The sequence below is a fragment of the Canis lupus genome, chromosome 16 (genome assembly GCF_048164855.1).
Source record: "Canis lupus baileyi chromosome 16, mCanLup2.hap1, whole genome shotgun sequence".
In the NCBI taxonomy this organism is placed as follows: domain Eukaryota; kingdom Metazoa; phylum Chordata; class Mammalia; order Carnivora; family Canidae; genus Canis; species Canis lupus.
The window spans coordinates 40,729,699-40,753,814 of record NC_132853.1 but is presented as its reverse complement, the minus strand read 5'-3'; the positions used below and the strand labels follow the sequence as shown (position 1 = coordinate 40,753,814).

The following is a 24,116-nucleotide window of genomic DNA, read 5'->3' as shown; positions in this document are numbered from 1 at the left end:
AGCATCAAGACTGATGCATTAGAAACATATGCTAAGGCTAGCAAAAAGAAGACCACTTAGGAAGAATATCGATAAATGGATGGTATGCGCTTTGTAGACTTTTTAAAAAATATGTCTCATAGGAAAGGAGAGTAAGTTACTATTTGAACATAATTTCAAGCAGCAACATTAAATTATCTTCTGATCCAAAATGTCAGCCTTTGACTTATTCTAGAAGGATGATTACAGCAGGTTTCTAAGTTTAAAATGATCAGAAACACTTAATGAAGGAAATGGTTATCCATCTAAATATCTCACTTTCTTTTAAAGGAGTATAATGCCACTGGATCACACCAGTATCATGTGTGATCATTGCTGGTGAGATTTTAAAAATCTTATTGATTACCTAGAATAGACTGGGTTAAGTTGATATTAGTGCTTTAAAAGAGTTTGGTTAAGAGATGTTATTTAAAGAAGGAAAGATCCAAACAGATGACTTTGGTTATTGCATCACATACAGAGGACACATGAGACCCATAGCAGACTGGAGGTCTCAATGGAGCAGCTGAGGACAGGAGGGCTTCTGAGTCTCTCACAAAAGAATAGACATGTATAAAGTCCCACTGGCAGGAGAGTAAGTGATAGCTAAAATGGACCAAATGTCCACATGTTACTCCAAAGCAGAAGTTCAAAGAGCAGGGAAATTAATTCAAGAATCACAGAAATGTTCTCCCTCCATGCTGAAAACTCATCTCATACAGGGTCACAAAATACAGTCATGACAGTGGAGGAGTCCAAGAGCTGCCATCTTGGATTAAGATGGTGGGATTCTGAGAGGGTGCAACAGTCACTTTGCTTCCATAGACATGACTGTACTTAAATTTCTGAATAGAAACTTAGCAGACCAATGACAAAGAATGGTATTAGAATGTATTCATAAGAGGTAGAAATATTTTCTGTCATTGCCTCAATGAGTAACAAGGATGTACTTCCCAAGAGTATACATGTCCCATGTTCTCAATATAATTGAAAAGAATTCTGCTGCACTGTTTGCCACCTCTTTTACACAAAATGTGATGGTTTGTCAGTTTTAATTCACTCACTGTTGCAGCCGCTGCTGCCTCTAGTCCCTGCTGGCTCGGGGTTGGGCTGACTGGGGCCTCCACAGGCTGCCCTTCCTGATAGTGAATGGAAGAGAAGAGGAAGGGAGAAAGAAACAAAAGAGGGAGGGAGTGAGAGGGAGACGAATGGAGGGTACATGGAAGGATGAAGATGGTCAGAAAAGGGAGAAGGAGGATCTTGTAACTCAGCTGCTCTCCAACAGGAATAATAATCTAACAGCTGTATGAAAGTCATGCAATAAGATCTTTTGGGTTTTACTAGGCACTGTAATAAGTAAGCTTTACTGCATCACCAGAAATGAAAATTTGGTAACTTAAGTGGGTGCGTGTGTGTGTGTAGAATTCATAAACACACATATATTAAGTAAACACAAGTGTATGTGCTACTGTTTAAAAAGAAAAAAAAATCATGTACTTTAAACCAAATATTTTTTTCCGAGGTCTTGGTTGGTGAAAGTATCACGGTCTCATTTTAAAAGAAAATATTTCGGTGTCAGCCCTGTGGTTGTCCAGGCAAACCACATGAGAGGATTTACCCACCTGCAGCTCTCACAGCCCTGATTTGGCTGACACTGCATGTAGGCAGGCCTAGACCTGGATTCTGCTGAGCACAGCATGAGCAAAGCGTGACCAGGAAAGGTAAAAAAATCCCAACTTGTTTTCTCTACCTGAGTTATTCAAAGCTAAATCCAGGTGTTCGAACAGCAAATACATGTGGTGGTATTTTGTTTTTGTTTTTAATTTCAGCAGGTCCAGTGCTTGTGCTGGGAATATGACACAAGTGCATTTTAAGAGTATATAGACATATGCACAATTCATTATATCTGATGAGGAATTGCCTTGATCTCAAGGAAAAAAAAAATCTAGTAACTTTCAGCAATAAAAATACACCCACCAAATGCTTCCTCCTCAAATATTGATGGCGAAGGACCAGTGGTTTAAATAGTAGCATCCAAGGTACACACAGTAGCGCAACCACTACCAGGAAACACTGAATTCCTTTCTATAAAGTAAGGATAAGGCACATCACATTAATCAAACATGCAGTTTCCAACTCCAGCACAAATTTCCCCCAAATAGTACTTTCCTACTGATCTATGAATAACACTCTATCTAGCTTCTCAAAATAATAAGAAGATGTTGTGGCAAAGCCCAGGAATTGTCTCATAGGATGAGAGTTATAAATTCTACCCCTTGTGGATACAGGAGTTATATTAGATCCTCTGAAACTAAGGAGGATGGGTTGAATTTAGTTCTGGATGTATGGGCTGAAAACTAAGACCACGAAAAAGATTTTTAAAGGATTTTCCAGAGTCACAGATATATCTGGCTTCTAGGATAACCACCTAAGATAGTCCACCTCTGGGTTGACGTACCTGTCCAGAGTATAGCATCGAATTACTAGAGTCCCCATAGGAAAACAGAAACATGTTTATGAAATGGATCAGAAGGCTTGGTGCTTTCTCAGATGTATCAGCATTATAGGCTGTCCACTTATAAAATATAAGGATAACCAAGTAGCCAAACAAAGAAGTCATGAAGATTATTTCAGGAATAAATCCAAAATAGATATTCAGGGGCTTCTTGAAATAGCTAAAAAGGAAGAGAAGAAAAAAATGTTAAAGGTGAACAGACCCAGGAGTACCTGGTTGGCTCAGTCAGTGGAGCAGGGGACTCTTGATCTCGGGGTCATGCATATGAGTCCCACATTGGATGTAGAGCTTACTTTAAAAAAAGAAAAAAAAAAATTGGGGCAGCCTGGGTGGCTCAGCGATTTAGCACCGCCTTCAGCCCAGGGCATGATCCTAGAGACCCGGGATCGAGTCCCACATCAGGTTCCCTGCATGGAACCTGCTTCTCCCTCTGCCTGTGTCTCTGCCTCTGTCTCTCTCTCTCTCTCTCTCTGTGTGTGTGTCTCTCATGAATGAATAAATAAAATCTTAAAAAAAAAAACACTTTTTTTTTTTTTTTTTTAAGAAAAAAAAGGTGAACAGATTCAGGGTCAGCCCTACACCAAAACAGAGCACTTACTAGATTTCCTAACTACAGCTTCCTCAATTCTGTCTTTTTTTTTTTTTTTTTTCCAGTCCCCTGGACTGAAGGTGGTGCTAAACCGCTTGAGCCACCTGGGCTGCCCCTCAATCCTGTCTTTATCACTTTAAGAAGCAACAGCCAGAAACACTGGGGGCAACAGAGACAAGTAGGATTAACCATGACTTCTAAACTTTTGGACCTTGAACAGTTTGGAACCACCCCACCAATCTTTTCCCATGAGAAAGAAATTGGAAAATACAGTACATTCTGAGACCACAGTTCATAATTTTACTTGAGTTACACATAAAAGAAAAAACAGTAACTCATTCATTTTGATGAAAATGATATAAGATTGGGATGCCTGAGTGGCTCAGCGGTTTAGCAACTGCCTTTGGCCCAGGATGTGGTTCTGAAGTCCCAGGATCGAGTCCCACATCAGGCTTCCTGCATGGAGCCTGCTTCTCCCTCTGCCTGTGTCTCTGCCTCTCTCTCTCTGTGTGTCTCTCATGAATAAATAAAATCTTAAAAAAAAAAATGACATAAGATTTTTCCTGTTGTTAAACGACTAATATTAATTAAGCCTCCTTTAAGAATATGAGATTTTAGGGGATCCCTGGGTGGCTCAGCGGTTCAGCGCCTGCCTTTGGCCCAGGGTGTGATCCTGGAGTCACAGGATCGAGTCCCGCGTCAGGCTCCCTGCATGGAGCCTGCTTTTCCCTCTGCCTGTGTCTCTGCCTCTCCCTCTCTTTCTCTCTCTCTCATGAATAAATAAATAAAATCTTAAAAAATAAATAAAAAAAAAAGGAATAGGAGATTTTTATAAAAGCACCTCTTTAATGTAGAACAGAGTTCTAAGTTACTAATCCCCTAATCCCTCCCCAAAGATGCCATGATTTCCGTAGGCAAAAGTATTATTAAAACTATGCATGTTCTTGTGACATACACAGAGCAACTTACATATGGTTGAAGAGGCTCAAAGTGACTCCGAACATCATGTGGATGATGCCAAGGATAACAGATGTCTTCATTTTAAAGGAGTTGAGAAAGGTCAGTTTATTGGTAGCAATGTTCCAGATCTGTCACAGCCCAAGGAAACAAAAAGGTATTACAAAAAGTTCATGAATGGGATATTATTATTCATCTGCTATCTTTTTTTTTAAATAAAATTTTCTTTATTTATTCATGAGACACACACACACACACACACACACACACACAGAGAGGGGCGGGGGGGGGGGGCAGAGTAGCAGGCTCCACTCAGGGAGCCTGATGTGGGACTCGATCCCGGGACTCCAGGACCACGCCCTGGGCCGAAGCCAGGCTCCAAATCGCTGAGCCACCCAGGGATCCCCTAATCTGCTATCTTTTTTAAAGTAAGCTCTATGCGCAATGTGGTGCTTGAACTCATGACCCTATGATCAAGAGTTGCATGCTCTATCAGCTGAGCCAGCAGGCTGTTCCTATTCACCTATTTTCTAAGCCTTTTTTTTAATTATGGAAAATTCTAAACATAGACTTAAGTAGAGAGGACAGTATAACAACCTTGAATTTACTTATGACGCAGGTGAACAATACTCAAAGTCAATATTATTTTATCATAAGGCAACCTACTCCACATCTCTGTATTATTTGGATGTAAAGCCCACTTATCACATCATTTTACCTGTAAATATTTCAGACTCTTTTTTTTTTTTTTAAAGAGAGAGCGTGTGTAGTGTGCCTGCATGTGGAAGAAGGGATGAGGGCAGAAGAAGAGGGAGAGAGAACCTTTTTTTTTTTTAAGATTTTATTTATTCATTCATGAGAGACACAGAGAGAGGCAGAGATACAGGCAAAGAGAGAAGGAGACTCCATGCAGGAAGCCCAATGTGGGCCTCGATCCCGGGACTCCAGGATCATGCCCTGGGCCAAAGGGAGGCATTCAACTGCTGAGCCACTCAGGCATCCCAGAGAGAGAGAATCTTAAGCATGCTCCACACCCAGCATGGACAGGTGGCTCCATCTCATAACCCTGACGTCATGAACTGAGCTGACACCACGAGCAGGACGCTTAACTGCCTGAGCCACCCAGGCACCTCCCCCGCTACACACATTCTTTTTAGGTAAGGACTCATTTTTAAAACGTGACCATAATACTATTATTACCCTCAAAAGCATTAACAATTTTTTTTTTTTAAAGATCTTATTTATTTGATAGAGAGCACAAGTAGGCAGAGTGGCAGGCAGAGGGAGAGGGAGAAGCAGGCTCCCTGCTGAGCAGGGAGCCCAACGACAGGAGTCTTGATCCCAGAACCCTGGGATCACAACCCAAGTGAAAGGTAGACACTTAACCAACTAAGCCACCCAGATGTCCCAACAACAAATCTTTAATATAATGAAACATATAGTCAGTATTCAAATTTCCCTGATTTTGCCTCAATTTTTAAAAAAGAATTAATTTATTCAAAGTAGAGTCCAGATCAGGTCTCTACATTGACACAGCTCTTAAACATCTAATCTATAAATTATCCCTCAAATTTTTTAATTATAAAATATTTGAAGCTGGGGCATTTATCTTGTAGATGTTTCATAGTCTGTGTTTTGCTGATCATATTCCAGTAGTGCTGCCATTCCATCTATTTTTAAATATTAATTGCCATAAGCTTTGTCACTTAGGGCCTGGACAGCTATAATATTTTCCACATTTCTTCTGCCTCTACTTAACCATCAGATTACATTTCCTAAATCAATGACTCTGATGCAGTCACTTCCCTGTGCCCAAACGTACCCTGCACCTGCACTGTCTTCTCTAGGATAAAGGACAAACTCAGTAACATAATAAGCCAGATCTTCCACCAACTAGCCTGGCATCATTTTTTCAGAACCAGCATCCTTGTGAGGAGCTCATCCTTGGTGACTTCTAACCTGAAAATTTGTGGCTAGTACTTTCTCAGTCCCAGTCTTCCCTGAAATTCAATTCTATAGGTCCAACTGCCTGGTGGACATTTATACTGGTGCATCCAACAGGCACTTCAAACATAAAACCTACCCTTAAGCATCAAATGAGATGCATGCAAGACAACAACAGAAAACATTCTGCTGGGGTGCCTGGGTGGTTCAGTTGGTTGAATGTCGCCTTTGGCTCAGGTCAAGATCCCAGGATTCTGGGATCAAGCCTCGCATCAGGCTCCCTTGCTCGCTGGGAAATCTGCTTCTCCCTCTCCCTCTGCCTCCTCCCCCTACTTGTGCTCTCCCTCTCTCTCTGTCAACTAACTAACTAACTAATAAATAAATCCTTAAGAAAAAAAAAGAAAAAGATAACATTCTGTTAACTATAGAACACTACATAATGTTACCTAATATTATGATTATTATTTTTTCCTAATATTATTAGACTCTAAGCTACTTGACAGCAGGAGCTACAGCTTAAATTATGTGTTTCCTCCAGCAAGCACCATATCTGCACACAACAGGGATTCAGTAAACATTTGTTAAATGTGTACATAAAATGTTTTTCAACCTTTTCAGGTCTTGGTCTCCTTATATGTATGATAGGGATAGCAGTATTTCCCTCTTAGAACTCTTTGAGGGGAAATCAGATATGCTGAGGGGAGAGTATAGTGTTTGGCCCCCAATAACCATTTCAGTAATATTTGCTCTTGTAATAATCAAAATGAGTAACTTTGGATTTCCCCACTTCTATTCTTTTGCACATACTTCTCCCCATCTGTAACAATCTGAAATTTTTTTTAAAGATTTCATTTATTTATTCATGAGAGACACAGAGAGAGAGAGACAGGCAGAGACACAGGCAGAGGGAGAATCAGGCTCCACTCAGGGAGCCCGATATGGGACTCAATCCTGGGACCCCAGGATCAGGCCCTGAGCTAAAGACAGGTGCTAAACCGCTGAGCCACCCAGGGATCCCCAGAAATATTGCTGAAGTCCAAATTAATGCCCATTTTTAAAAGCAACTTTGACCTTTCTGGCCTATAATGATATTTTTCTTCTGGAATGCTATATTGCTTACTGTCCAATGCTCATTTTTTCTTTTAAGATTTTATTTATTTATTCATGAGAGACATAGAGAGAAGCAGAGATATAGGCAGAGGGAGAACATGACTCCAGGAACCTGGGATCATGACCTGAGCCAAAAGCAGATGTTCAACCACTGAGCCACCCAGACGTCCCTCTAAATGCTCATTCTTAGATTTCTTTCCCTGTCTCCCCTAAGCGCACAATACAAAAGATCTGATCACATTTTATTTCCCTAAGGTTTTTGTTTAATTCTGGGATAAGTTTTTATAAGTATATAAAGATAATAATACAAATATAAAAATCCATAAGAAAGAACTACTTCTGCTTTGTTAAATTATCTGCTAAATATAAAACCAAACTAAGTTAAACAGAAACTGGGAAGGACTCTTGAAAATCAATCTTCCTATGGTTAAAATCATTAGCCACCTTTGAAAGAAGCAGGGCAGGAAAAATTATTTGGTTCCCCTAGGCACTTGGGTCTCTTATGGTTTGGAAGTACTATGGACAGATAAACAAAGGCTTTCCAAAAATACTTCAATTGGGGGCCCCTGGGTGGCTCAGTAGGTTGAGCATCTGCCTTCAGCTCAAGTCATGATCTCAGGGTCCTGGGATCGAGTCCCCCATCAGGCTCCCTGCTCAGTGGTGAGTCACTTCTCCCTCTCCCTCTGCTCCTCATGCTGGCTCTCTTGCTCTTGCTCTCTTCCTCTCAAGCACTCCTCTCTTTTTCTCAAATAAATAAAATCTTTAAAAAACAAAAACAAGAAACAAAAATACTTTAATTGAAAAACAAATAACTATTTATCTTCAATTTAATTCTCTCACTTCAGGGTTACAGTTTTAAAAATCTGGTGTTAGGGGTACCTGGGTGGCTCAGATGGTTGGGCATTCAACTCTTGGTTTCAGCTATGGGTCATGATCTCAGGGTCATGGGATCAAGTCTTGCAACGGGCTCTGCACTGAGTGCAGAGTCTGCTTGGGATTCTTTCCTTCTTCCTCTCCCTGCCCCTTTGTCCCTCCCCCAACACACGTGCTCTCTTCTCTCTCTCTCCAAAATAAATAAACAAAATCTTAAAAAAACAAACAAAAAAAACCCCACAACTAATGTTAGACATAATAGGAAAGAAGTGCTCTTACTGGATCAATGCCAAAGGGGTATGGTCCACCAAAAACTCCACGGACAGATGGGTTCAACTGCAGAACAGGGTTCCCCCGAAGCGTCTCCTCCCTACCATGTTAGGAAAAAAGTTCCATTTATCAAGAGAGGGAAACTGCTGGGGTCCAAAAACTGATCCTAAAAGAAATTATTATAGCTGTCTTGTATTATCAATAAAAGAGGAGGTACTTGCATCTAAGTAAGAGAATGGATCAGAGAAGACCGTAATAAGCCACCTGAGTAGCTCTCTGTCTTCAGCTAAGGTCATGATTCCAGGGTCCTGGGATTGAGTCCTACATGGGGCTCCCTGCACAGTGGGGAGCCTGCTTCTCCCTCTCCTTCTACACCTCTCCCTGCTCATGCTCTCTATCTCTCTTTCTCATGCTCTCAATCCTTCTCTCTCAAATAAATAAAATCTTAAAAAAAAAAAAAAAGACCACAACAAACAAATACACCTATACAACTAAGTAGGGTAATGTGCAGAATCTGCTTTTAATTTACAAAAAGAATCGATGTGCCTAAATTTATAGCCTCAGCTTTTCTTTCTTTTTTTTTAAGATTTTGAAATTTATTTCAGAGAGAGAGAGAGAGTATACAAGCAGGGGGAGGGGCAGAGGGAGAGGGAGAAGCAGGTTCCCCACTGATCAGGGAGTCCATTGCAGGGCTTGATCCCAGGACCCTGAGATGATGACCCAAACCAAAGGCAGACACTCAGCTGGCTGAGACACCAGGTGCCCCATCTTTTTTTTTCTTTTTTCTTTTTTAAGTAGGCTCCACACTGGGTGTGGGGCTTGAACTCATAGCCCTGAGGTCAAGACCTGAGCTGAGCTCAAGAGTCAGATGCTTAACTGACTGGGCTACCCAGGTGTCCCAAGCACTCAGTTTCCTGACAGTGCTAAAAGAATCACAAAGAACTTACCAGCCCAGGGCATAAATAAAAGGGGACACTGCATTCTTCTGAAACAAGAGATGCTGTCAGCTATTTCCTAAATAAGTGTAAGTTTACTTCTTGTCTGGAAAATCAGAGCTGAATAGGAAAGGAATAATCTTTGACTTTTAATTTCTTTGCAACTTACGTCCAATTATATATAGTGAACATCGGCCGTACGCTCCAGGATGACCCGAAGATATTAAGAGACTTGGAAAAGCAATCATTGTAGATGAGGCCAGTGTAGATGGAAAACACACCCATCAAAAGAATAATGTACCGGCCGCTGAACACAGTGCTAAACATCTGGGAACCAGAACAAAGAAGTCAATGAAAAATATTGCCTGTGGCTCATGTTGTGACAACAGAATATTATTGAGAATATTCTAGACCCTTCTTATAGTACTTTACCCCACCCCGGGTCAGGGAACTTAGAGTAAAGGCCAAAATACAGTAACAAGAAGTTCTCACAGTACATGGTTGCTTTAGAGTTAAAATGAATATAACTCCTCTAGAAACAGCCTCTGTAACTTCACTATAAATTCATGGATAAAAGACTTTCAGATCATAATTATATAATGAATGCTTAAGAAATTATGAAGTTTCAGTCTAACACAGATACAGCAGACATTACCTCATTCTCATTCTTCTGAGAGAGGATCCGGCTCTCCCTCAATACCATCCATACAGCAAAAAGAGTCATCAAAATGCCATGGCCAAAGTCCCCAAACATCACAGCAAACAAGAAAGGGAAAGTGATGATGGTATATGGAGCTATAAAGAAACCAAAGGAGGAAAAAAACAAATACAGAAAACTGCAACTACCACTGGCAGATCACATTCTCCTACATACTCTAAGATCAGTATAAGGGGACTTATTCCCTAGCTGTTGGTCAGATGAATTGCCAGAGAAAACCTTCCATGGCAGGATCTGTACATCCTCACAAAGCAGCTCTGATGGGATCTGGGCGGCTGCTAGCATTTTAAACAAAGAACATAGGAAATGAAAGTTTTGTCCCTAGCCCTGGCAACAGTGTGGTTCGTTCTTTAATTCCTTTTCTCTAACCCCTCAAACACTGCTCCTTTGACAGGCCAGCTTTCTTCCCTTGTGCAGCAACCATTTCTCAGCTAAATAAAGCTCCCAGGAAGGTGGGAGAAAGCCCAGAACCCAGAGCAAAGTCAGTCCTGCCGAAGACCAGCTAAAAACAAATTCTCAGACTCCTGATTTAATAATTAACTCCCCTGGTTTTGCTTTATGAAATCTGCTTTGTAAAAAAAGAAAAAAAAAAAAAAGAAATCTGTTTTGTGTCTAAAATAGTCAATAATTGTGTATTTTCCCTGTCTAACTTGGAATAGGGAAGCCCTTTAAAAATATCAGAAATCTGGGAAAACACTTTTTACTTAAAGCACTTCCAATAGGGGATCCCTGGGTGGCGCAGCGGTTTGGTGCCTGCCTTTGGCCCAGAGCGCGATCCTGGAGACCCGGGATCGAATCCCACATCGGGCTCCCGGTGCATGGAGCCTGCTTCTCCCTCTGCCTGTGTCTCTGCCTCTCTCTCTCTCTCTCTCTCTCTCTCTCTCTCTGTGTGACTATCATAAATAAAAAAAAAAAAAAAGAATTAAAAGCACTTCCAATAAATGGTGTGCTAGAGTGTATTTCATAGTTGTGAGGGCACACAAAAAAACCTAATCCACTGAGCTCACTCCTATAAAACCACCTCTTAAAGGAATGCCACGCAGCAATCAAAATGGGCACATCTTTACAGGAATTATACTAGAGTTGAGGTCTTGACAACATCATTAGTTTTATGCCAGTTATTTAAGAACACTTGAAGGGAGGCATTAGAAGAAACAAAAACAACAAAATAAAACCTCTAGAGGGAGATGATTTGAGCTTTTTTACCTGGATTTATCTCTCGGTAAGTTCCAATTCCGTAAGCATCTACTATGTTCTGAAAGCCATATGTGAACTTGTTTGTTTTGTTATAGGTTGGGGGAGTCTGATTTGTTTGCATCCTGTTCAGAATAGAGGGCACAGTGGAACCACTGTGTTCCTGGAAAACATTAAACACATATATCAAAATTACATCATCCTAATTGTGGTGGTTACACAGGTATATAAATTTATCAGAACTCATCAAACTATAGCACGTGATATGCTAGATGTTGGCAAATTGAACTCCAGTTAAAAAAAAAAAAGAACTCATCAAACTATACATATAAAATAGGCACATTTTATTTCATGTAAATTATATCTCACTCTTGCCCAGTCTTTGGAGAAATTGGAACTAGGCATAAAATCTACAATGAAAGATTTAAATTAAATGTTGGAAAGAATATCCTTATGTGAAAATATTCAATTTTATCTTTTTTTTTTTTTCCACCACTGCCCAAAATATTCAATTTTAAAATGTGCAACCTGGGAAACCTGGGTGGCTCAGTGGTTGAGCGTTTGCCTTAGGCTCAGGGCATGATTCCAGGGTGCTGGGATTGAGTTTCACATTGGGCCCTCTGTCTATGCCTCTGCCTCTCTCTCTCTCTGTCTCTCATGAATAAATAAATAAAATCTTTAAAAATAAATAAAGAAATAAATAAATAATAAAATGTGCAGCCAAAGGAAACATGGAACTTCTTTGTCTGAGATATCCTCATCTGTCTTTCTAAGAGCATCATTGTTTTGTCCTCCTTTTATGGAGAAAGCAACATATCTTTTTGAACTCTTAATTACTAGACAGGGTTATCCCTCAGAAGCAGTCTGATGGGGGAGACTGGGTATCTCAGTCAGTTAAGCATCTACCTTTGGCTCAGGTCATGATCCCAGAGTCTTGGGATCAAGCCCCAAGTCTGGCTCCCTGCTCAGTGTGGAGTCTGGTTCTCCCTCTGCCCCTCACCCAGCTCATGCTCTCCCTCCTCTCACCCTCAAATTTCAAAAAAAAAAAAAAAAAAAAAAGGCGATCTGAAGGACATAGAGAACGGATAAGAAAACTGATATTCTGGTCAGGAGCCATTCTGAAGAATCATGGGTATATGACCAAGTCATTTTGTCCATTTTTTTTTAATCTTTTAAGATTTCTTTATTTTGAGAGAAAGAGAGAACTCATGTGTGTGCACACATGAGGGGGAGGGGCAGAGGGACAGAGAGAATCTCAGATTCCTCACTGAGTGGGGAACCTCATTCGGGACTTGATCTCCTTACCCTGAGGTCATGCATGACCTGAGCCAAAATCAAGAGTCAGACACTCAACCAACTGAACCAGCCAAGTACTCGGTTATTTCAAGTTTTTTGAACTGTAGTTTCCACATTTGGAAAACAAGGTTATACAAAATGTATTGTTAGGACATGAAAGGAGTACAAGATGAGTATATTCAAGAATTCTAAAAGCAAAAATGCCATAAAAATGTAGTCAACTAATGTTACTGTGGATGGGAACCTCTCTTCCTGGCTATACTGCCAGATGTGGGGGACTTACCGTGCCCCTTCTGAGCGCAAACTGGATGGAGTCGAGGTCAGTGACAGGGCACCAGACCTCTGCAATCAGGCACTTCTGGGTCACATCTATGTTGCATAGGTTCAGGGTGTGGTAGATGGCCTTCATCTTCCGCACCTTGATGAACCAGACACGGATGTTCTTAGCAGCTGCCTGCAGTACCCTCTGGCGGTGATCTTCTGTTTGATTGAGAACCTTTTGGGAGAGAAAGGAACAAGGAGAGATCCTTCCACACCAGTCTTAGATCTCAAGATATGAATGAAAAGAGGCATAGCGTTCTGATAAGGGTTATTAGGGATCTATTCTTCTTCTGATTAGAATGGCTTTTTGGGGGTGGAGGGGTAGTGCAAATTATAAGAAATTAAGAGTTTTAGTTACTAATATTCATTTTCATTTGGCTTAAAGCTGAAGAGAAGCCTGAGGAAAATAGTTTTTAGTTCCTCTATATTTATCTTCCCACTAAATCCACATTGGCTTTTACCTGGATCATTAAAGAGCAATGACTTTCCATGTAGAGTCTGTAACTCAGACTCAAGAAAGTCAGCATGATAGGCCTGGGAGTTGACAAAATCCATACTTAAAAACAGTAAGCTGCAGAATGCCCTGAACATAAACCAGTATCAGAGAATGATGGAAAACAGGTAGTGCTGAACGTGATCATCCATCCATGCCAAGAGAGACTCCATGCCAGGGAACAAGGGACAGGAGACACTATGGGGTCAAAAGGACATATGCCCTTAGAGGAGATTTAGACTGCCACATACCACTATTATCAGGGGGCAGATAAGGCTTTATCTTTGTGTCGGGCTTCTTGGGGAAAAATGTTTCAGTGCTGATCCTCTGGAAACCAGTACACATTTCCCTGAGTAATCATACTGCCAAGACTAGAGTGGGAGGAAGAGGCAGGGACACTTTACATTCTACTGACTTTTTTTTTTTTTTTTATATATATTTATTTATGCAGGGGATCCCTGGGTGGCGCAGCAGTTTGGCGCCTGCCTTTGGCCCAGGGGGCGATCCTGGAGACCCGGGATCGAATCCCACATCAGGCTCCCGGTGCATGGAGCCTGCTTCTCCCTCTGCCTGTGTCTCTGCCTCTCTCTCTCTCTCTGTATGACTATCATAAAAAAAAAAAAAATTATTTATGCATGAGAGAGAGACACAGAGAGAGAGAGGCAGAGACATAGGCAGAGGGAGAAGCAGGCTCCATGCACCGGGAGCCTGACGTGGGATTTGATCCTGGGTCTCCAGGATCACACCCTGGGCCAAAGGTGGTGCTAAACCACTGAGCCACCTGGGCTGCCCTCTACTGACTTGTTTATCACCATTTATGATTTCAATAGCAGGAGAGGGGCTAAGCCAAGGGGTGAGCAACCTACCACTCACACTTCTGCATGAAAATTGACTTTAATCTCCACATTTCTTTTTTTTTTTTTTTTAATCTCCACATTTCTTTAAAGAGAAAAAGCAGTACTAGCCATTTTAGCACAAGGCTCCATCATATTTGGCTCATCAAATCAATTCAGAAAAAAAGTAGTAACTACTTCCTGAAGGGCAGCAGGTGTTGACTTCCATAGAGGTTTTAAACACACACACACACACACACACACACACACACACACACACACCCGAGAAACTCTTGTATCACTTGAGAAGAAAGGAACAAGTGAACAAAGTTATTTTCTCTCCTTCTGGGTGTTGGCAATTCTACAACTACTATTCAAACTTCTGGAAGGATGCTAAGTAAATTTGTAAGCAATGCCCTGCTTTTCTTTTGCCCCACCCCCACATCTCATTCCTTGATATTCAATCCCTTTTTATTTTTATTTACTTATTTTTTTTAATTTTTATTTATTTATGATAGTCACAGAGAGAGAGAGAGAGAGAGAGGCAGAAACATAGGTAGAGGGAGAAGCAGGCTCCATGCACTGGGAGCCCGACGTGGGATTTGATCCCGGGTCTCCAGGATCGCGCCCTGGGCCAAAGGCTGGCGCTAAACCGCTGCGCTACCCAGGGATCCCATTATTTACTTATTTTTAAGCAATTTCCACACCCAACATGGGGCTCGAATTCACAGCCCCAAAATCAAGAGTCACACACTCTACCAACTCTGCCAGTTAGGCACTCCTCAACTCCTTTTTATTTTTTTTAATTTATTTTTTATTATTTTAAAATTTTTATTTATTTATGATAGTCACAGAGAGAGAGAGAGAGAGAGAGAGAGAGAGGCAGAGACATAGGCAGAGGGAGAAGCAGGCCCCATGCACCGGGAGCCCGACGTGGGATTCGATCCCGGGTCTCCAGGATCGCGCCCTGGGCCAAAGGCAGCGCTAAACCGCTGCAACACCCAGGGATCCCCTCAACTCCTTTTTAAAATCCCCTCAACTCCTTTTTAAAGTTTCAGTTCATATACTTAGGTATTTCAAGGATCAAATTCTGATCATATTGCCTGTGCCTTTAAAAAAAATCTACCCATGGGCATCCCTGGTGGCCCAGCAGTTTGGTGCCGCCTTCAGCCCAGAGCCTAATCCTGGAGACCCAGGATTGAGTCCTACGTCGGGCTCCCTGCATGGAGCCTGCTTCTCCCTCTGCCTCTCCCTCTGTGTTTCTCATGAATAAATAAATAAAATCTATTTTTAAAAAAATTTAAAATAAAAATCTACCCATGGGACACCTGGGTGGCTCAGCGGTTGGGCACCTGCCTTCGGCTTGGCTTGTGATCCCGGGATCGGGGATCAAGTCCCATATCGGGCTCTTTGCGAGGAGCCTGCTTCTCCCTCTGCCCACATCTCTCTCTCTCTCTCTCAGTCTGTGTCTCTCACGAATAAATAAATCTTTAAATAAACAAATCTTTAAGGCAGCCCTGGTAACTCAGTGGTTTAGTGCCGCCTTCAGCCCAGGGCATGATCCTGGAGACCCAGGATGGAGTCCCACATTGGGCTCCCTGCATGGAGCCTGCTTCTCCCTCTGCCTGTGTCTCTGCCTCTCTTTCTCTCTGTGTCTCTCATGAATAAATAAATAAAATCTTTAAAAAATAATAATAAAAATAAATAAATAAATCTTCAAATTAATTAATTAATTACTTAATTAAAATCTACTCATAAGTCTAGGAGGGGATAAGATGGCCCTAGAACCCAGAATGTACTGATTGGCCTATCAGTACTGATTACCAGCAGTTCTAAAAAACTCCCTTTCTTGGTTAAATAGGTAAGCATATTTCAAAGGAGCCTGATAGGTCAAGTTGGTGGGTCATAGACTATGGAAATTGGAGAGAAAGAGGACAAAGGGAATTGAAATCGGAGTTACAACATCAACATCTCTCTGATGATTTTGCCCCTAGAAAGAACTGTCTTTGAGATTAAGTACAGTGAGCCCCCCTTATTTATAGGAGACTCCTCCTAAGTCTCCCAAAGGGTACCTAAAACCGTGAATAGTACCTAACTCTATATATAGTATGGTTTTTAAAAATATTTTATTTATTCATAAGAGATATAGAGAGAGAGCCAGAGACACAGGTAGAGGGAGAAGCAGCCCGCCTGCAGGGAACCCACTGTGGGACTCGATACCTGGACCTCGGGACCATGACCTGAGCCGAAGGCCGACGACACTCAACCACTGAGCCACCCAGGTACCCTATAGTATGTTTTTTTTTCTATAGACACTTACCTATGATGAAGTTTAATTTAAAAATTAGGCACAGTAAGAGATTAACAATAATCAATAATAGAACAATCATAACAATGTGTTACAATAAAAATCATGTGAATGGGATCTCCCTCCTTAAATATCTTATTGTACTGTACTCATACCTATTTTTTTTTTTTTAATTTTTCAGAAAAGGTTTTATTTACTTGAGAGAGCAGAGCAAGAGAGAGAACACAAGCATGGGTGAGGGGCAGAGCGAGAGGAAGAAGCAGACTCCCAGCTGGGCAGGGAGTTCAATGTGAGGCTCAATCCCAGGACCTTGGGATCATGACCTGAGCCTAAGGCAGATGCTAAGCCACCTAGCTGCCCTACCCTTCTCACCGTGAGGATGAGAGGATACAATGCCTACCTGAGATGAAGTGAAGTGAATGATGTAGGCATAGGACACAGTATTAGGCTACTATTGCTGACATTGTCAGGTGGAGGATTATGCTTCAGACCCTCAATTCACTGTGGGTAACTAAAACCTCAGAAAGCAAAAGTGCAGATAATGGGGGTGGGGACTACTATATGTTTTAATGTTTCAAAAGAGGGTAATCATTACATCCTATCAACAGGGAACAAAGCTCCACCTGGTCACCCCTTCCTTCCATGTCTCAATCATGACTCCATCCTTAGGACCTCATGGTAACCATGGAGCATATAAACCATACTGGTGATGTGGTAAAAATCTAACATGGTCTCTTCTTGGGTACAAGACTTACAGAGGACTTTCTGGCTAGACCTTGTGGTTAAAATCTGAGGTGACCAGAAGGTTATACACCAACCTGTTAAGAGTGGCTGCCTCTGGAGGAAGAGAATGTGAAAGAGGTGATGGAACTGACTTCACATGTACTTTTATATTACTTGATTTTTTTTTTTTCTCAGTTAAGTATACTTTTTTAAGGGAAACTGAATACTCCTAGCAACAACAATTTCAGTGTATAGCATTCTTATCACGTTTGAGGATGATTAATGCTATTTTTAATAGTCATTCCCTAAAATTTTTCCCAGCTCCAAGGGCACCCCCCGGTTTTTTTTTGTTGTTGTTGTTGTTGTTTTGTATTCTGGCTGCTGTAGGTACCTAATAAACTGTTAGTGTTTCAAAGGAGAACGGTCTTCAATTATAGTATTTAACCCCTCCCCCCCCAAAAAAAATTCCCTCCAGCCCTCTGGTACCATTTGGAGATCGTCAATTCTGGTATTAACTCCAGAAGCCATTTCCTTCCTCTCCTGTGGTGTCTCAGGACAGGGATAAAGTGAGGCCCGGAACCTGGAACATACAGACACAGCATGATGAACACTGAAGTTTCTTAACCTATCCAATTTAAATAACCCTAGAAAATAATCTTAATGTACTAGCAGGACCAAAACAGGATTAGCTCAGACTGGTGCAATGATCATTAATAAATACAAAGTGCCCTATAGATAGAGCTATAACAGATGAACTACCCCGATCATTCCGTGCAGCTACTGAATTTCCTTACATTAAAAATTTTAAGGGATCCCTGGGTGGCGCAGCGGTTTGGCGCCTGCCTTTGGCCCAGGGCGTGATCCTGGAGACCCGGGATCGAATCCCACATCAGGCTCCCGGTGCATGGAGCCTGCTTCTCCCTCTGCCTGTGTCTCTGCCTCTCTCTCTCTCTCTCTCTCTCTCTCTCTCTGTGACTATCATAAATAAATAAAAAATAAATAGGGATCCCTGGATGGCGCAGCGGTTTGGCGCCTGCCTTTGGCCCAGGGCGCGATCCTGGAGACCCGGGATCGAATCCCACGTCGGGCTCCCGGTACATGGAGCCTGCTTCTCCCTCTGCCTGTGTCTCTGCCTCTCTCTCTCTCTGTGACTATCACAAATAAATAAATAAATACCTTAAAAAAAAATTTTAAAAAAATAAATAAATAAATAAATAAATAAATAAATAAATAAAAATTAAAAAAAAATTAAAAAAAATTTTAAAACTCAGTAACACAAATCATATTGTAAATTACTAGAGAAAAATGGCATGGAAAAGAGCTCTTATGGGCAGAATTTCAGAAGTGTATGGGCACAGTGCCTGTAGCACACTGCTAGGTACACAAGCTCATTGTCTTAGAACAATGTAGCATTTATAAACCATGAGTCTCAATTACTTTTTCCAAAGCAAGGAAATTGTGGTTTTGACAGTACTCTTAAAAATGAACTTAGGTCATTTCTAATTGTTTAAAATTGCTTTAATATTATTAAAAGATACATGCACTGTATCAAAGTAGACTAAAAGAGTTCTTGTTTCACTCTTCTATACTCAAGGCTTAACAGTTAGGCAGCCTGGCTGCATCCTCAGGGAAGCACATTTCTCTTACCCTTCGCAGATTTTCTTGACTCTGTTTTTTAGCTGATCACCTTGGAAGAAAATGATGAATACAGACTTGTGCACGTAGTCACCCTGGGCCCCAAACCCAAAACAGAGAATTCAGACTTCTGGTCTGGAAGAAAATTTCTTAAATATCCTACTTTTTTGGTGATATAGGAACAATGGGAGTCTTTGAAGGACCCTGCACTTGAACCATCATCCTCAATCCATTTAAGCTCTGCTGTAAGAACATTTGCCCTGTAGTCTCTAATTCACAAAAAAAACCTTTCTGTATTTGTTTTTAAACTCAATCATGAGCTGAACACAGATGCTACAATGATTCTCCTTGTAGCACCATATAGCCCTTTTTGCCAGTTCAATTTCAAACTTACATTGTCTGAGTAAGCACAGAGAGAAAGGAAGCCATCCCTGTTTGTTCAATGCTTAGAAGTTCCCAGGTAAAGAGACTGAGTAACTATAAGGAAGTGAAGGTTTGGGAAGAACACTGATACGGAATCTCATGCTTCATGCTAAGTTTGATCTAATGGGCACAGGGAGGAGGACAATCCACTCCAAATACCAAGTTCATATGTGAAGTCTGACACAAGGACCACAGGGAAAGATCAGAAAAATAAGCTTAATTGGGTGTTAACCAGGATTACCTCTGGTTGCCTATATTTTCTATTCCTAGAGTTTTTATAATAAAAAATAAACTATAGAAGGATAAAAAGAGATGAGTGAAGAAAATGAGGCAAAGAGTCTTAAATCCCTAAATTCCCCAGGATGTAGAATAAACTGGAGCACATTCTTTGTGCAGCCACTCTGCTGTAGCTATCCAGACCCCTTTCCTTAATTTGTTGATAAAATAATGTTTCTATTGCTCAGAAACTTGGCTGAATATTCCTGAGAACAGCCCCACATTAGAAGTCACTGCAGAATGCAATGTCTCCACAAGGCAAGCACAGCTTTCAGTGAGTCTATACAACTGCTCCTCGGTTGGGGCTCACCGAACCCTAAGTGTCATCACTCTCCTGTTCAGGAGGATAAAAAGAGAAAAGCCTCAAATACGCAGACCATTTTCAGTTGCATGACCCATCCACTCTGACAGTCGCACAATTCAATCTTTCCTTGGGGAGCAAAGAATACTAATTTAAGAAAATCCAAAAGATAATTTTCAATAGAAAAACCAAGCTCAGGCTTCCACATAATATCAATACAAAAGTAAAGTACATTTCTTTGCAGAACATTTCATCTTCCTTGCTTGTGATCCTTGAAATTAGGATTCACCATGCTGAATGTAGGTTGATGTTCAATTATGTCCCATTATGTCACATGCCAAGATGTTCAGCATTCTTACTTTGCAAAGCACTGGGTAGAGAAGATCATCCTACCTTGCACAATATATTATTTTTAAACCAAGTTTCTAAATCTCTAAACAAACAAGTAGACAAAAAACTTTACCAACTAAAAATTTCATAAACTTATAAAGCTCATAATTGAGGAGGACCCCTCTCTTCTTTGAACACACTGAGAGTAGCAAACTTGGAACCAGATGTCTTGCTCTAATTTTCATAGAAAGTTAATTGTGACCTCTGATAAGTAACAGAAAGTATATATAGTTGAAGTTTAAAATAACGGGAAAAGAACATATGTATAGTCCAAATAATACCAACATAGGTGAGGCTCGAAAATGTCAATGCATATGTCAGTCTATAGTGTATATACACATATAATGGGAGTTAAGAGGAAAAGAGCAGTATTTCATATTCTCAGATCAAGGCAGAAGTAAGCACAGGGCTCCTCCTCTGTGGGAGGTCAGATTTAGGTGATACTATGCAGTGTTACTGCTCTGAGCTCCATTTATAAGACCTCCATGGGACGCAATTTCCTTGTCTTACAGTCACAGGATCCTCCAGGGGATTCTCGATTTCAGCCTGTCGCAGGAACACATTTCCCCGGCACACCCGCCAAAGCATGCGCTCAAAAGTAGGGATGCGCTCCCGGTTAATCACACCGGCCACGAAGCTGTGGGGGAGAAGAACCAGATGAGGAACTCTATTCCACACCATGAGATGGAAGGCTTGAAGACAAAGAAGACAAGTGAGCGGAGAGGGGCAAAAATGACAAACACAAGTCTATGCAATGTTATATCAAAAAGGCTCCCAAAGTCTTACTCCCAGGACCAGGAGAGGGTTGACAGAACAGCTGAGGAATTGAATCTGAAGTGACTTAGGAACACCTCTCAAGGGCAGCCTGGGTGGCTCAGCGGTTTAGTGCCACCTTCGGCCCAGGGCATGATCCTGGAGACCCAGGATTGAGTCCCACGTCAGGCTCCCTGCATGGAGCCTGCTTCTCCCTCTGCCTATCTCTCTCTCTCTGTGTCTCTCATGAATAAATAAATAAAAATCTTAAAAAAAAAAAAAAAAAAAAAGGAACACCTCTCAAGAGGCTCAGAAGAGAACACATCCTGGAAACAAGTGAATGCCAGCCTCACTACTCTTTTGACAGCAAAAATGAGGGTAACCCCACTGAGTTATGGAGGGTTGAAGTAATACTTACCCAAGTCGTAAAGGTGTGCCTCTTCCCATCTCACTTGGCTCCAAGAGGGACGAGGACTCTTCCAACAAGTCTGGATCCGCCATCTGCTGATGATGCAATTCAGCCTGAATTCACAAATCAATTAATATCTAATGAAAATAGTTAGTGGCATGCAGGGAACGAGGAACCAGGAGATAAGTTCAGAAAAATAAAGACAGAAAAAAAACACAAACCACCAAAAGAGAAGACATACCCACAGAAAGAAGAATAGGGGAAGAAAACAAAGGAAAGAAACAAGAGGAAAAGAAAGCTTAACTGCCCCAGTAAAGCATCTGGGGAAATGGTTTTTGAAATACAGAATAAAGGAAAAAAACACTAAATAATGGTGACAATGTATAAATCTGTTACTTGGTGGAAACCATTTTTTTCTGTGTTTCCCTGAGTGAGCCATGAAAGTACCAAGAAATACCTTTGCATGTGGATGAAAACTGAAATGTTTCTCCGTTTTCAGCAAAACCAAAACAGCTCTGAAGATACTCTCAACATCAGATTTCCAGGCAGCTACAGACTAGAACTTCCCCTGGGTGAAAATGTGAAAGATGGAGACTTTCTTTCCAAGAAGAAAGCAAGGCACCAGCACTGCCCTGAGCACAGTATGATCAGGAGAAAGGGGAAGGGGTACCTCCATGTGTCTGGGTTTCCATGATCTTCAAAATTCAGAACATGAGAGCTTTCAGCATGGCCACTGTATAAAAATACCCCAAGCCATGGGATTTAAAAAGTATTTCTTTCTCCAAAAGGAGAAGCAGCACAGTAGCTGAGCTGGCCTGGTCCTCCCCTGAATCAACAAAGGGAAGAAAAAGTAAAAACCCATCTGAATGTCCTAGTTTCTGACCAGGAATCTAGGAATATTAAAAAGTTCATGTTAGAAAAAAAAAAAGAAAAGAAAAGTTCATGTTAGGGTATATAGTTTAAGGGTCACTAAGAACATAGCTGAATCAATAATATAAATCAAGTGAAGATAAAGTAAACAATATAAGTCAATATAAAGCACGTAAGCTAGTTTAACTGTTTAGATTTCAAATGATTTCCACCATGACAGTTTATACAATGAAATGAAGGAGGAGAAGGACCTTCTCAGATGGAGGTCTATACTTCCTAGACTCTCTCTATCCAACACATCCTACCACCTTTTTATTCTTATCAGGAAGGAGAAGCTGCTCTAAAAAATAAAGGCCAATCAACTTCTCTACCACCTAATATCCTCAACTTTAATATCCACACATTGCTTGCTTGACCAAAGACTAGAAATAAACCATAATAATCTTCCTTTTCAAAAATAAAACTGAAGGGCAGCCCGGGTGGCTCAGCAGTTTAGCACTGCCTTTGGCCCAGGTCATGATCCTGGAGACCCGGGATTGAGTCCTGCATCGGGCTCCCTGCATGGAGCCTGCTTCTCCCTCTGCCTGTGTCTCTGCCTCTCTCTGTGTGTGTCTCTCATGAATGAATAAATAAAATCTTAAAAAAAAAAAAAACTGAACAAAAATATCAGGAGAATTTTTATTTCTATTATTTTCATTCCAAACATCTTTTTGATTCTCTTCCTGTTAACCCTGTGATCAAAAAAATGTCACAAGGGAACCTCACTTGGTAAGTGATAGGACCATAAAGGTAAAGTCAAGGGGTCTAGGCAAGGGCTTTAGGATTGAATATAAACCTAAGTATATAAACAAATGATATGGCTGAAAGCCTTAAAAAATAGAGAAAGTAGTTTTTGGGGGAAGTGAATTCTAAAAGTTGATGCAGGATCAATGTCCAACTCTCCCTCCACCTCTCCAGTAAGTAGGCACTGAGTATGCCAGAGGGCAGACAAATACTGTCATGAGATATGAGAAAGTTTAAAATGAGATAATGGGGGCACAGGTTTCCACTTGCTATCAAATGGAGTTTAGGTGGCTTTTTTGGTTTCTTTTTTTTTTTTAAAGATTTATTTATTTATTTATTTATTCAGAGAGAGCGAAAGAGAGGCAGAGACACAGGCAGAGAGAGAAGCAGGCTGCACGCAGGAAGCCCAACGTGGGACTCGATCCCGGGTCCCCAGGATCACACCCTGGGCTGCAGGCGGCGCTAAGCTGCTGCGCCACCGGGGCTGCCCGCTTTTTTGGTTTCTACTTCATCAAATCAGCTGACTGCAAGCCACAGGCAATTTATTTTAAGAATCTAGATGATGGGACACCTGGGTGGCTCAGCGGTTGAGCGTCGGCCTTCAGCCCAGGGCGTGATCTTGGAGACTTGGGATCAAATCCCACATGGGGCCTGCTTCTCCTTCTGCCTGTGTCTCTGCCTCTCTCTCTGTCTCTCATGAATAAATAATAAATAAATAAAATCTTTAAAAAATAAAAAATAAAAAAAAAATAAAACAATCTCTAAAATGGCATCGTAGGGGATCCGTGGGTGGTGCAGCGGTTTGGCGCCTGCCTTTGGCCCAGGGCGCGATCCTGGAGACCCGGGATCGAATCCCACATCGGGCTCTTGGTGCATGGAGCCTGCTTCTCCCTCTGCCTATGTCTCTGCCTCTCTCTCTCTCTGTGACTATCATAAATAAATTCAAAAAAACAATTAAAAAATTAAAAAAAAATAAAATGGCATCGTAGGGCATCTAAATCCTATTCTGGGTTCCCTAATAACAGTAACAACACTGTCAATGTGCATCTAAATTACTTGCTATGGTCTTCTGGTGCACCTTTCCCCCAGTCAGAACACTAAAACCATGCCCTTAAAGAGGAAGTGGCAGGATTTCAGCAGCACCCTGTCGACACTGAAATAGAGGCAGCACATCCAGCT

The 24,116-nt window shown here is 41.3% G+C and overlaps 1 protein-coding gene across 18 annotated transcripts in view; it reads right to left on the bottom strand.

The window, feature by feature from the left end:
- Positions 1–24,116, bottom strand: part of ATP6V0A1 (ATPase H+ transporting V0 subunit a1) — a 64,522-nt gene that overhangs the window by 16,867 nt on the left and 23,539 nt on the right. For 6 of the 18 annotated variants that reach the window (XM_072780619.1, XM_072780626.1, XM_072780622.1 and 3 more), the window contains exons 6-18: positions 21,294–21,397; positions 20,633–20,759; positions 18,745–18,827; positions 17,584–17,677; positions 12,703–12,915; positions 11,136–11,286; positions 9,867–10,006; positions 9,381–9,538; positions 8,286–8,376; positions 4,092–4,210; positions 2,477–2,693; positions 1,996–2,103; positions 1,083–1,157 (exon numbers count right to left, since the gene is read on the bottom strand). In XM_072780619.1, coding sequence (XP_072636720.1) covers positions 1,083–1,157; positions 1,996–2,103; positions 2,477–2,693; positions 4,092–4,210; positions 8,286–8,376; positions 9,381–9,538; positions 9,867–10,006; positions 11,136–11,286; positions 12,703–12,915; positions 17,584–17,677; positions 18,745–18,827; positions 20,633–20,759; positions 21,294–21,397 — 1,680 coding nt within the window. The remainder of the gene's footprint in view (positions 1–1,082; positions 1,158–1,995; positions 2,104–2,476; positions 2,694–4,091; positions 4,211–8,285; positions 8,377–9,380; positions 9,539–9,866; positions 10,007–11,135; positions 11,287–12,702; positions 12,916–17,583; positions 17,678–18,744; positions 18,828–20,632; positions 20,760–21,293; positions 21,398–24,116) is intronic. The other 12 variants (XM_072780625.1, XM_072780632.1, XM_072780627.1 and 9 more) reach the window with 3 other exon arrangements.